This window comes from Aulostomus chinensis, chromosome 1 (assembly GCF_037954235.1).
Source record: "Aulostomus chinensis isolate RoL2024-O1b breed Wild chromosome 1, RoL_Achi_v1.0, whole genome shotgun sequence".
Lineage (NCBI taxonomy): Eukaryota > Metazoa > Chordata > Actinopteri > Syngnathiformes > Aulostomidae > Aulostomus > Aulostomus chinensis.
Genome location: NC_141320.1, coordinates 67050255 through 67064785, shown reverse-complemented (window position 1 = coordinate 67064785; position 14531 = coordinate 67050255). Strand labels below are relative to the sequence as shown.

The following is a 14531-nucleotide window of genomic DNA, read 5'->3' as shown; positions in this document are numbered from 1 at the left end:
TGGTTACCTCGCCTGCAGCTCCTCTTCTTTAAGTTTACATTCCATTAATTGTTTCAACTCAATCTACATCAAAACCATCGCTCCTCTCTGATCCTCTTTCAAAATAAGAGCTGCGAGTGAAGCTGCAGGAGCCAGAAACTCACCCCGCACATGCTCCGAAGGTAATCAACCTCCGGCACCGCCTCCAAACACATTGGCTCGGCCCACACTAAGTGGCCAACGCTGCCAAATAATTGATGAGTCCAACACAAAGTAAAGGCTCTGCTTCCTTTGGCAGCTTGTTGGTGGAGGCACAGGAGTGGACTTTGTTTTGAACGGTAAACTTTGTCAGCAGGAAGAGCTCATAAGTCAGTAATTTTAACTGACCAAGCACACGGGGGGGGGGGGTGATTGGGATGTTACTCAAGGCCAATTACTCATTGATTACTCGCCAGCCGCTGACATTTCTGGCTCATTTTGCAGCCTGAACAAACGGAACAAACGCTCCCATTGATTCCAGCAATGAAGGCCTTAATCTGAAGCCAACAGAGTGAAGACTGAAGCGGTTTTATTATTCCAGAATTGAACACTGGCGATGCCTGACATGGTCATGGTTTACTACACCACAATGGGAGGAGGAGAAAGTTTTACTTTACTTCAACTACAGCTGAGTTTCTTAAAACAAGGTGCTGCACAGACACGCAGCTTGTTTTTTGGTGACTTGATTTGTTAGTTGCTGCAGAGTCTTGATGCATTTTTGTAGATGTGACAGCTTCTCTCATCACACCATGTGTTTCCACTTCTGAAACAATTTAAGATAAAAATAGCAACAAATGGCAATCAAGGTGTCCAGCACCCCGGCGCTTATCTCCAGACCGCATCGTGCAACAGCTCCAAAGCTCAAAGCCTCATGCAAACAGAGAAAAGACGAGAGTTTTTTTATGAGATGAACGCGATGCAGATTTGTTAGCTTTTCCAACACAAGTTCTTCTCTCATTCTTGGAGCACGAAGACCCCGCAGGCTTGTCGTGCTGCTTTCAGGTACAGGAATCTACCTCAGGATTCTCAGAACACAACAGTACAGGAAGTTTGTGCTCCTAGGTAATAAGAGAATAAACAAGAACTGTGAGTCAGAGAAGCACTCGCCATTCGCACTTAACGCCAACTCAAGAGGACGGTCGAGGTGCTGAGATGAATCAGAAGCATGAAGGACGTGTCAGTAAATCTTTTTATCGAAATCTGGACGTTCCAGTTCCTCATTCTCAGATTAACAGATTAGAACGACTCAGCATCGTCGTTCAGCCTCCTCAATAATCAGGTAAAGACTGATTGTTGTAGACAGACTGCATGTACCCCCCCCCCCCCCCCACACACACACACACACACATTCAGAGTGTGCTCCTCGTCTCCTCGACAACATTCTCAGAGAGAGACGCTCGCCTCGTTCCACTTCACACCTGCTGTTGCTGTGGAGGCCGTCTCCAAATATACGGCAACCCCAGAGGGCCAAATTTCACAGCAGCGCTGTACTGATATAGCCTCTCAGCTGGCGATGACCACACCCCGACTCCCTTTCTGTAAATAGGGACTTGGTCTTTCAGGATGTCTGGATCTAATGGTTTCTATTTTCAAAAGAGGCAGCAGAACAATGTGAGGAAGCACGTTGGAAACTGGAACAGGCGAGCGTCAAGCTTCTCTGCGCCGTGCAGGACAGAAACTGGGCAAAATTCACCTAAATAGCCTCTCCAGGGAGCTTTAACATCGCCTTTTGTTCCAAATACGCTCCTTAAAAATGTCTGGAATATTTTTTATAACCATAAGTTTTTCAAAGGAGAACCAAACATCGATGAAAAACACTTTTTCTACAAATTCAGGCTTCACTGCTGTGGCCGGCCTCCAAAGTTAACTTTTGGTTGCTTTTTAAACAATCAGCATTTCAATTCATGCATGAATTTGTCTTTCGCCCTTGAACCTTTTCAGTGAAGGATCTGCTTCCAGCATCTGTCGATGAACAGGGCGATAAAAGTGAGCGGAGGACTGAGAGCGGGACGTTTCTAACCAACGAGCAGGTCATCACACTCACCATTGAAGAAGCTCTTGACCTTCAGGTAGCCGACACTCAGGCGAAGGACGGACAGCTTGTCCAGCCGAGCCCGGACCTCGTCGGTGAAGGGCAGCAGGCTGGTGAGCTTGTCCAGCTCGCCATTCAGCCGGTCGCGGTGGCGCTTGGATGGGTTGGATTTGACACCGTCGGGAGGCGGTGGCTTCGGACTGCACAGAAACAGAAGGAGGAAGAGACTCAAGCATGCAGCCTGGTGTTCAGCCTCACATGCATCAGTTCCCCAACAACATGCTAACACTGCATGCTAACTAGCCGCTAGCAGGCTCAGTCTGGTTGCTGAGAACAACCTGCACGCCTGACATGCATCGTACACTGAGGCTCCAACACTTTCGGTCAGCAGCACCCATGGGAGAAGACAGCTACAAAAAGGAGACATTATGGTCCTACTTTTACCAAATACGACCGCGTTTCCTAAAACTGACCGGCTAGTTTTGCTGCATGAACTTGACACGACGACTCCGGCAAACTGAACTCAACAGAAAAGCCTCTCTGGTTTCCTGACAGACGTCTCTTCTTCTACTGTTTGTGACACCTTCTGGTGGCATTTAGCAGCCTATTTTATTCACACTACGGACACACAGGGAACGCTGATTTTCTTTTTGGCACCATGTTCACAATTTTCTTCAAATTTTCTTGGTGTGAAAGAAACTCAACCACTGTTCCAGCAGGTTTGTGTCACATGAGACACTTTGAAGAGAACTGAGCCAGCCGCTTCTTCTTTAGCAAGGTTATGTGGTAAAAGAGGGTTGTTGAAGAAATAAAAACGCGGCTTGCGATGCTGAGGAAATCCCTCTAAATGTGACATTTTTCCAAATCCCTGCGCATTCGTTGATTTTTCCTCAAGAGCTGCTCCTAGGACCTGTGCTGGGGAAAGGTCAGGACAAGAACAAGCTGGAGGCTAAATATGTTAAATGACGTGTGCAAGCGCACATGCGTCAGCGCCTCAGCAGCCAGGATAAACTGAGGTGACACACCAGACATGACGAATGTTGTACAATTAAAAAAACTGTGCATTTGTGTGTCATTTAGCTTCCTCAAAGCCTTAGGAGACACATTATGGAGCCTTTCCGACCTTCAGTGTCTTCACTTTTTATAATCACTGTAATCCGTTCCAAATTATTTCCTAAGTCCAGACAGACTGATCTGTTTTATTCCTGGCTGCTGGGGATTAAATGTTTGCTGAGTGGAAAGTAACGGAGCCCGGACCACCTCCACTCTCCAGAGGCAGACGAGCAAGCTGTCGTCTACATCCACTGTTGCCACGGGAACACAGGGGCCTGATGTCACCTGCTCCAGGGCCTGTTTGTTTATCTGTGTACGCGAGTATGATGCTGAGACAAGTGACACGCTCGTAAAGCCCTTTCTCTATGCAAAACATGACTAAAATTCTTTCAAGGTCTTCGGAGACTTCTTGAGGATCTGTTTCCAATAATGCTCGCACCGTAGAAAAGCAGGTTTGAGTGTTTCCTCCAGCAAATCTGACATTTAATATTCTTACACAATTTATTTACATGTAAGTAATTCTTCTATTGCATTACAACAACATCTGTGTGTGTTTTGGTGGTGATGTTTGGAATTGGAGACTTTTTTTTCCATCCTGACAGGAAGAGAAACACCATGATGCTACACAGATTAAAAAAAAAAAAAAAAAAAAAAAAAGGCATCCAACATTGCAGCAGGAAGAGAACCGGGTGACAACCAGCTGCATCGCCGTGACGGACGGCCTCGCAGCCTTCCGGCGTCTGTCAGGTGACTGGCTACGGTGCCGCCGATCCCTGCGGCGCTCTCGTAGATGGACTGTGGCTTTATGTTTGACTAGGAGGCGAGACCGGGTTGGAGAGGTCGGTGAGCCACCGGTCCACCTGCCAACAACCACGCTCAGGGTGGACGCTTCCTGTTCCGTCTGGACTGAAACTGCTTATCAAACCGCCCGTTATCTGCTCCTCCTTTACGACTCCTGCACAACCACTTGATACATGCAGGCCTGGAAGTGTTGCATCAATCACACTTTTGCCTTTACTGGGAGAAAACTGAGTTGGGCTGCTAAAGCTGAGCTAAGCTCTGAAAGGATGCTCGCGCTGGCTCGGTAACACTTGGGTGACTTAGTCAATAACACCCCCCCCGGTCGACTGGCTGCAGGTCAATGCCGTGGGCCAGAAGGCAGGTCGCCATCTGTACCCCCGGTGACGCGGCAGTAACTCAGACCAGACCTTCAGTGCACAGAGGGGCTTTTCTTTTTCCCACAGAAGGTGTGAAGCTGCAGAGCACCTCAAACCCTGAGACGTGGGGGGGGTTATTCTCCAGGATAGAATCAGTTTTTCCAAAACTCTCAGGCTCAGTGACTCTCCTTCAGTCAGATTCAGTTCTTATCAATGAGTTATTTAAGACCAACATGTGTCTTTGATTCTGTTTTCCACTTGAAGAAAATGGTCTCCAGATCACTGTGTCGTATTTCTGTTTGTCCCTCCAAAATAAATCTTTCTAACAGTAAACCTCCCCCGTGCTTATTTAGCTCCGCCTCCTGTCAATCACAGCTCAGAACTGTAAAGTGACCCTCAAAGAGGGCATGAAAGATCTGCTAACTCCACTAACTACTGTCTCTCTAACTAACTAACTAACTAACTTGCTTGTTGGCTGTTGTCCGTCATCACAAAGACAAAGACAGAGAGAGAACATCTGGGTCAACGTCAACACTCAGCAACATTTATAACCTTCGTCTAATGATCACTCATGAAACAACAGTCTTCCTCATTCGCTGCAACCAGAAGGAACTAGCTAAGGTTTCTTGCTCAAGGACACTTCAGCAGGCATCTGGTTGTTGTGAAAATGCAACCTGTGACCTTCCAGTTACAGGTTGGTCTCACGCAGAGCAGCTGCATGTCTGCTCCACAAGTGAAATCAGCTTCAGATGTTCCTGCCGATGACTCCGCTGGGAATTTTAGGTCAGGTGAGGCCACTCGCTAAGCTGTGTGTGTGTGTGTGTGTGTGTGTGTGCACGTGTGCGCATGTTTGCATGCACGCACCTGCATAGCTGCATACTTTCTAGGCACCGTGGATCTTTGACCTCCTGACTGCTGGTGCATTCTGCCAAAAACATGCAACCGGATGTTGCAGAAAACTCTGATTTGAGCAACGGGAGCGTAGCCACATGGAGGGTTTAGTGGCGTTAAAGTAGCCTGGGACAGAGACGCTGCTACTCCAGCATCGTCAACTCGCCGTTGAGCTGAAACGTCTCAGCAACATCACATGCGCAAGTGATTTTGTTCCGGCGATGTCAAACTCAACATGGAGCAAAAAGTCCTAAAATGAACAGAAGCTAAAATGTTCTTCTTCTAACGGTTTTGGCTGAATGAAGTCCAGCTCAAATAAGGGAGGTTTTATCTGTAAACACTGTGAACGAAGCGAGTTTGACGACTGCCAAAGGGCCAGAGTGCCTCAGACTGGATTCATGGAGGCCACCAGCTCACCTCGCTCTGTCATACGGGAGGGGCTTTTAGTAACACACTCAGACATTTGCAGCACCAAAACCTGCAGGGTTCATTTTTCCCTTGAAACAGAAATATATTCAGCAGGTGTGGCTTCAAACATTCACCTGGAGCGATAAAAAGAGCCGCCTGGAGATGAAGTTTTTGACAGTAAAACGCTGCAAACTCACGCGTCACCCGTGAGATGGTTGAACAACTCTAAAACGCCCCCCGAAAAAGGACAAACCCCTTCAAAACGTTTCACCTATCAAACACAGACGATCTCTGAGGTGAGTTGTTACCGTAACATACCCCCCCCCCCCAAATAAGACATCTGCTTCCAATAATACTCCCGAGCGCGGCGTATCTGAAATCGAGGCGAGATGGCAATCGCTGCATTCCTGACGGCACAACTCCCTGCAAGAACAATGAGCGGCCAGTGTTGTTGCTTTATCTCCCAAATCTGTCCTGCAAGGAGTGTGTATGTAAGCGAGTGTGTGTGTGTGTGTGTGTGTGTGTGTGTGTGTGCAGGTGTGTCTGTGTGTGTGCAGGTGTGTGTGTGTGTGTGTGTGTGTGTGTGTGATAGACTGCGGGGTTGTGTTGGACTTGAAGAAACACTCCCCTGCCTTCACACAAAGGCACTTTGTCTCTGACGGGGCAACGACACCTTTCCAGAACAAAAGAAACTATATACGGTTTTGGCGTCCGTCCCCCGCTGGAGTCACGATGCAGGCAGGATGGAAACACCACAGGCTTCAGCCCACATTCACGGCTGAAGCTGCACAAACCTTCATCTGATTACCTCCCGTCTTTGATAGTTTATCTGAATGCATTTTAAAGACTTTTGTTCCTTGGCTTTACTTCATCCACAGCCTCGAGAACAGCAGAACATCCAGGAAGGGACTGCTGGGGGACTGATGTCAGTCACATGACCGAGAGGAACCACAAGAGGAACCACGAGTGAAACTGAGGGAGGATTATTAGCCCCATCTTCACCAGGTACCTCCACCAGGCACCTCCACCAGGCATCGGGCACCTCCCCCAGGTACCAGGCACCTCCACCAGGCACCGGGCACCTCCACCAGGTACCAGGCACCTCCCCCTGGTACCAGGCACCTCCACCAGGCACCTCCCCCAGGTACCAGGCACCTCCCCCAGGTACCAGGCACCTCCACCAGGCACTGGGCACCTCTACCAGGCACCTCCCCCAGGTACCAGGCACCTCCACCAGGCACCTCCCCCAGGTACCAGGCACCTCCACCAGGCACCTCCCCCAGGTACCAGGCACCTCCCCCAGGTACCAGGCACCTCCACCAGGCACCTCCCCCAGGTACCAGGCACCTCCACCAGGCACCTGATGAGAAGCTATTTTGCTTCTGAAACAATCAACTGACTGAAGGACAACAACAGTGAATAATTCCCACTGAGGTGCGGTTCTGCTTTCATCAAGAGTTCTAAACCTCACGGAACATAAAATGATCAGATAATAACAAGAAAGGTACAATGATATGTTTCGTCCACTCCAGGCTGCCGTAGAACCTTGGCGGAACAATCTGCTCCCTATGTGGACATGACGGCTTCACTCTTAGCTGCAAATCTTCGGTGATCATTCATTCGCCGTCTTTCCTCCAGGAACAACGGAGCTTTGCAGGTTAAACGGAACCAAACAGGTTCTCCGGTGAATTCTCAGAACATTATTTATACATGTTCATCCCGTTATTACACTGTCATATCTAGAATAAAGGCAGAAATAGAACATGGAGGAAGAGTAAACGTACAGCAGAACCCTCCCAACCCTCCACACTGGTCCTTTAATAATGGAAACTAAACATCAGGATGCGCGTAATAAATAAACTCTAATGTGTCCACATTTGATCCACTTCATAACGGCAGGATTGGCGTTGATACGATCCTCCATATTTGTAGGCCCCTCAGGTCCAATGAAGGGGAACCTGAATGCCACAGTTTGTTCCAGAGTAGTGCGCTGCAGACAGTTTACGGGAGGGTTTCCAGTTTTATGGCCATGTGCACAGAGCATCCGTGTACAGAAATGGTTCTGCTGGTGTGGAAGAACCTGACTGGCCTACAGGGCGCTGACCTCAAACCCGTCGGACGACCGCACTGACGGCGAGCCAGGCCTCCTCGCCCGGCGCTCTCCGTCTGTGTCAGCTCGCTTGCTTTGTTTATGAATTATGTAATGAAAGTAAATATTCTGCCTTTACAACGCAGCGTAAACACAAAAACCCAACCAGCCTCGGGTGGACTGCTGTGACTCCGCCTCCCTCACGCTCAGCCATGAGCCGCTCCACCAACACTCTTTCCAAAAAAGAAAAAGAAAGATAAACTCCCTGAGAGCAACTTTTCCTAAAAACCGAGGGCGAGTGAACATGGCAGACTTACATAACCGTTTGCGTGACACAGAACTATGTTAATTTGAGTCGAGGGAGGGAGGGAAAAACAACCCCCCTGAAAAACAGCAAGACAGAAGGAAAGACAGGAAAAAAGTATGTTGTGGCAGTCGGAGGAGGAGGAGGGAAAAAAAACAGAGCGAGTCTCAGATTACGCCGCCCTCCCTCCCCCCTCCTCCCTCGTGGAAACATTGCGCTCGCCGACCTGATTATGATTAATGCAGGTAGTACCACACACACACCGAAACCACGGTTCTGGCAGGGTTCTGCCCCGGTTCTCTGCTCAGGGCCTGTGGTTCTGTGAGAGGCAGTTAACACGCCGTCTGGCTTGTTAAAGTTAAATATCACAAATCACAGCGAGGAGAACGGTGTGGCTTCCAGCAGTTGCGTTCTCAGAGGATCCTTGACAGAACCATGGAGGTGTACAGTCCTTCGGTTGAAGAGAAAAACCATCGGAAACTTTGAGAACCCTCAGGAACAGGACACTGAACTCCAGGAACCAGGCTTCACCAAACACACACGGCAGGACCTCTACCCCTCAGAGAGTGACGAGGAGACGTTCTGTTCATCATCAAGAACCCCTTTTGTGGCGGCTGCAGTCAACAGTGCAGCTTTACTCTCACAAAGAGTCTGGTTCCGTCGTGGTTACAACAGTGTTAGCCGTGCTAATATTAGCACAACATTCAGAACCATCTGGAACCAAAGTGGGACATGAGCAACTCTGGGGTTCATTCGGTTCTTCTGCACTAATTGGTTCTTACACACACATTTGTAGTCCTCAGTGAAGCAAAGCATGATGGGTACTTGTGACTGCTGGCTCCCTGCGTGTATTGTGTGACTCTTTGAACACTAAAATACGACTGTGTGTTAGAAGAAACTTGATTAGAACGTTTCATGAATGAAATCTGGAATAACAAGCACACCTCCATAGAACATAGAAACCCCCCCCCCAAAAAAAAACCTGTCAAAAAGGTTCCACGAATCCTGAGGAGAACTTCCGAAAACTGTTCTGAAGTATCAGACGATGCATTCAAGAACCAGAGCTTCTTCATAGAACCATTAAAGATCTGGATGGAACCATCTGAGGATCTTTAGAGAAGTTCTACAAACCGATTCCCCATAGCTTTTTTGTCGTGTGTGTGTGTGTGTGTGTGTGTGTGTGTGTGTTATGAACTTAGCTATTGTTTTTGGTATTCGGTATTGTTCTCCTGGCACCAGGATGTGTTACATAAATTAGGCCTGCAGGATTAATCGAACAGCAACAAACAACTCAGCTGCTATTCAGAACCGCAGGGACGTTGGTTTTCCCATTTTTCCGCGCCAGTTTAACTTCCAATGTTTGAGTTAAAAGCCCAAACACGAGCAGCACCACGATGATCATCAGTGTTCGCTCCAACGCTGACACCATCTCCAGCCACACAGGCAGGGTCGGGCTGAGATTTACTGATGATGGCAGTCCGGCTGTATCTTCCTGAACCAGTCCTCCAGCAGAGCTCCTTTAAAGCAGATTTAGCTGATGAAGGAGCAGGAGCAGGAGGAGGAGGAGGAGGAGGTGTTGCGATGCTACAGCTCGTTATAACACCACCCACAGAGACACTCGGCCTCTTCAGAGGAGACTTTGGCTCAATAATTTCATTAAAGCAAACAGACCATTTTGCAGAAATCAGTCTGGGAGGCCCAGCAGTCTCCGATGGCATAATTAGATTTAAATAATACTGAAGCAACAGTTTTCTTTATTTTCCATGCCGGGCAGGCCTGCGGAGGAGCGGAGTTCACGTTACCTCGGTCTGGCCCACATTGCACAACCACAGCAGGGAAAATAGACTTTATGGCCTCTTGGATTCTGCTCAGGACAATGTGTCTATTATTGCAAAGACAGACTACGACACCCTTATAAGCATGTAGCTAACACTTTCCTGCAGATGTTTGTACAGCTGGAAGGGCTAAAAAAGTTCAAAAAAATGCTGGAAGATGTAGATTGCAAAGAAGGTAAAGGGGTGAAATAACGCGTCGGTGACGGTGCATCATGGAAAACATGTTTAAGGTGTTTTGGGTCTTTTTTTTGCAATTCTGAATTGAACACCAGAGAAGAAGAAAACTATAAAAGTTTAGCTAGCAGACTCAAACTGCCCTCCGGCAGCTCGGGCCAATGCTGAGGTGCCAACTTAACAAGTAAAAGTACCACGGTTCGTCTCTAAAAGTACTGCAGATACTCCGCGGGAGGAATGTTACAGTGATTTCTCTCCACTTACATTTTCTGGACCGGCTTCTTCCGTTTCTTCGCCGCGTACAGCGCCGTGCTCGGCAGCATGTTGAAGTCGCAGCACACAAAAGTGGACAAAAGTGGCTTTATCCCGGGTTAGAGTACACACGAACCGGTCCGACTGCTCCTGGGAGACTTACATCTCTCGAAAAACGAGGAATCAAAGTGGAAAACCCGACGGAAAATGACTCCTCGGCTGGTGTCGGTGCGCCGGAGCGGAGGACTACTTTTTGTCTGGTTTTCTTCTTGATCAATACGCCCGTCAGACGTTAGCGAACCATCGCGACGCGCCGCGCTCACTGCGTTAACGTTCTTCCGCCGCGGTTTACCGCCCGAGAAAAACGACAGAAGCGACGACAAAGACTGCGACGGAGTCCGGAGCTTCACCCGAGTCCTCCGCGGAGCTGGCGCGACACCCCCGGTGTGATTTGACAGGGCTGCCGCGCGTTCCCGCTGCGGCGTGCGTGCATGCGTGTGCGTGTGTGTGTGTGTGTGTGTGTGTGTGTGTGTGTGTGTGTGTTTAAGGTGGACCGAATGTGGGCCAATAGAGGCGGACACTGCAGGCAGGGAAACCGCATCACGGGCGGGGAGACCTTAAAAGCGGATTGTTGCTAGCTGTCCAACGACTGCGTTACACGGTAACGTGAACGTCTCGTTACCGGATAAACTCGGGACTGAGGAGACGAGAGGACTGACACGCGCCACGCTCACCTGTTCACCTGAAATCATCAGACATGTATGGACATCATCGCGGTGCTAATCCAAGTGTTACAAACGTGTTTGTCAAAACATTAAATTGCTTTCTGAACAACTTCTTTTTATGTATCGATTAAAAATCTATAATCAATAGGCAGCCCTGAAGAGGCGCGGAGGAGGGAGGGAGTACTTCTGCCACAAGTACTTTGATGAAGGATTTACCATCTGCTTAATGTCTTCAAGTAACCCTGCTACTACTGCTCCTGCTACTACTACTGCTATTTCTACTACTACTATTACCACTGCTCCTGCTACTACCACTGCTATTGCTACTGTTACTACTGCTACTATTACTACTTCTGCTAATACTACTACTGTTACTACTACTACTGCGATTGCAACTGTTACTACTGCTACGACTACTGCTATTACCACTACTACTACTACTACTGTTACCACTGTTCCTACTACTACCACTGCTATTGCTACTATTACAACTGCTACTACTACTGCTACTACAACTACGACTACTACTGCTATTGCTACTATTACTACTGCTACAACTACTATTACTGCAGCTGCTACTGCTACTACTAATACTATTACTGCTATTATTACGACTACTATTGCTACTACTACTACTGTTGCTGCAGCTGCTACTACAGCTAATACTCTTACTGCTACTATTACTGCTTCTACTGCTACTGCTACTATTATTGCTGCCGCTGCTACGACTACTACTTCTGCTACTACTACTGCTACGACTACTACTGTTACTATTGTTCCTATGACTACTACAACAACCGCTATTGCTACTGTTACTCCTACTGCTATTGCTACTATTACTACTACTACTACTGCTGCTCCTACGACTACTGCTACTATTACGACTTCTGCCAGTACTACTACTGTTCCTACAACTACGACTACTACTGCTATTGCTACTATTACTACTGCTACAACTACTATTACTGCAGCTGCTACTGCTACTACTAATACTATTACTGCTATTATTACGACTACTATTGCTACTACTACTACTGTTGCTGCAGCTGCTACTGCTACTACAGCTAATACTCTTACTGCTACTATTACTGCTTCTACTGCTACTGCTACTATTATTGCTGCCGCTGCTACGACTACTACTTCTGCTACTACTACTGCTACGACTACTACTGTTACTATTGTTCCTATGACTACTACAACAACCGCTATTGCTACTGTTACTCCTACTGCTATTGCTATTACTACTACTACTACTACTGCTGCTCCTACGACTACTGCTACTACTACTACTCCAACTACTGCTCCTACTTCTACTACTACTGCTCCTACTTCTGCTACTTCTACTCCTACTACTACTACTACTACTACTACCACCACCATTACTGCTACTACTACGACTACTACCATTACTGCTACTTCTACTACTACTACTACTGCCATTACTGCTACTTCTACTACTGCTGCTACTACTACTACTACTACTACTATTAGATGTTCTAATGCCTACAACGTTTAGGGGTGAGTTAGGAGTACTTGACTCATCCACAGTCAGGAATTCCCTTCCTTCTGTGTCATTCCCACTCAAACAGGCAAAGCTGAACATTCCCTTCTTCCCATCAGGGAGGAATTCTCGTCCCACATGAGTGAAAACTCTAACTTCATGAACGTCGACCATCAGCTGGGTCGGTCGGCGTGATGAGCGTTTGCTCTTCAAACCTGAGGATGTTCGACTGGTGAGTTCAAGCTCCTTGTGACGGTCTGTTTTACTGAGTTTTCCTCTGAGACATAAAACTGAGAGGTGCATCACATGGAAGCAGTCCAGCCACTAATCCGTCTCCTCAGGCTGGGCACATATTGGCTTACGGGCTTCGTCATGTGTGACGGCGCTGTAGTGGCTGACTACGGAGGGAGCTGCAGGTTGCTGGAAGGACTCGTGACTCGTGTCCTTCGTGAGCATCCAGACCTTGACTTGCATGAAACTGTCTGTTTTCATAGGAGGAAAAAAATAGCTGGCGGTTGCGGCTGAAAACAAAAACTGAAAAAGAGCAAACCAGAGAGGATATATTCCAGGATTCCTCAGACGCGTCTGGTATAAACGGCTCCTTGCATCCGTCAAACGTCGACGGAGTGAAAACACCAGATTTGTTATCCTCCAAGCTGGCATGGTGCGTGTTCACTCAGAGCCCCGCCGGCAGGAGCCTCACCGCCGGATTTGGACGCCCCCCTTGTGTTTGCTGTGTCCAGGCCAGCGAGTGTCAGTGTGAGGGATGACGTTTGCTCCAGCACGCCAGCAGCCTCACACACTCACCTGAGAGGAAAACCCACACACACACAAGCACGTTGTCGCTGTGTGCAGGTTCCTAAAGAAAACGCAGCGTGGAACACGAAGCGGTGACCTTCGTCTCTCCTCAGAGCCTCATCAGTCCGATGACGCGCTCCATCCAACGCTTCCATGTTGCTTTGATCTGGAATATAAAACAAAAAAACCCAACTCATAATATCGCCATCATGCATGTACACACTTTGTGGTTTGGTTCATTTCATCATCAGTTTCTCTCATTTCTGTCCAACATTCGGAGGAAATTGTCCTTCACACCACAAAGTATTCTTGGTGTTTCTGTTGTTGTTGTCATGTTCGGTGGAAGCAGAAGCAGCAGCACAGTGGCGACACGCTCCCTGAGTTGTCGTAAACTAGACAGTCAAACAACACACACACAATATTCAGAATGATATACAAGCTAACGGTCGTTTCCATGAATACGGCGAAGGAAAGGAATGTTGTCTGGGAATGTTTTCCGAAGCCCGTCTGCCCAACAACACGCTTGTCTTTGTCTTTTCTAACGAGACTTGTCATAAAGGTAACCCAGATCCGTCGGTGGACCTTTGCTGAATTCATTCTTGTGCTGCGTTCAAGTGCTGGAAACTGCTGGACACTTTCGACCTGACAGGAGTTTCGCCGCATGTTTTCTGTCAATAACCGAACACAAAAATAAAGTTTTAACAGATGGAGAAATATTCAGGGGTGCAGGAGGCTTGTAGCTTGATGAGCATTTGCTAATCATCTTTAATTAACCACAGGGAGGTCTCAGGCCTGATTTCAGGCCAAAGACCAATTCTACTTCAATGTCCTTCAAATGTTTTGAGCTCGATGATGTCAGAGGGGCTAGGACGCATTGCCAACATCGCTAAGTCGACATCTGGTCAACGCACAGTCTTCAGCTTAAAAAACCCAACAGATTTCATGGAAAGACCACCAGGACTATGATCCTGCTCCGTAGGGCCAGTCGGCCTCCGCACACCAACCGCCAGCTAGTTAGCATGAAGCATTAGCTTGCTACAGGAAACAGGGACAGCACGAGGCTCCGCCGCTGATGTCCAAGGTTTGTAGCACTCAACCATCGCTGGTTTCCTGCCCTCATGACTGCAACGGCCACTAGATGGCGCCGGCATTCTCAGGAGGACGTGACCACGCCAGCGTCGGACACCAAACGTGTGGCCTGACGCCGAACTTTGGTCACGTCCGGTCATGGAATCAGGACAAGATGGCTGCAATTACATCATGTTTTTCTTCCCTGCAATTAAAATTTACTTCT

General features: G+C 48.0%; 1 protein-coding gene and 1 long non-coding RNA gene across 3 annotated transcripts in view; one reads left to right on the top strand and one right to left on the bottom strand.

Annotated features, from left to right (window-relative positions):
- ahr2 (aryl hydrocarbon receptor 2) overlaps positions 1 to 10663 on the bottom strand; it is a 52230-nt gene extending 41567 nt beyond the window's left edge. The window contains exons 1-2 of one of the 2 annotated variants that reach the window (XM_086202533.1): positions 10226 to 10663; positions 2063 to 2250 (exon numbers count right to left, since the gene is read on the bottom strand). In XM_086202533.1, the coding sequence (XP_086058659.1) occupies positions 2063 to 2250; positions 10226 to 10284 (247 nt within the window). In that variant the 5' untranslated portion in view covers positions 10285 to 10663. Of the gene's footprint in view, positions 1 to 2062; positions 2251 to 2523; positions 2625 to 10225 lie in introns of those variants that run through there. The other variant, XM_086202534.1, reaches the window with a different exon arrangement.
- LOC147272846 (uncharacterized) lies at positions 10397 to 14143 on the top strand. The gene is made up of 4 exons (XR_015112842.1): positions 10397 to 10972; positions 11087 to 11174; positions 12559 to 12671; positions 12934 to 14143. It is a non-coding gene; the product is annotated as an uncharacterized LOC147272846 (long non-coding RNA).
- Positions 14144 to 14531: the final 388 nt, after the last annotated feature.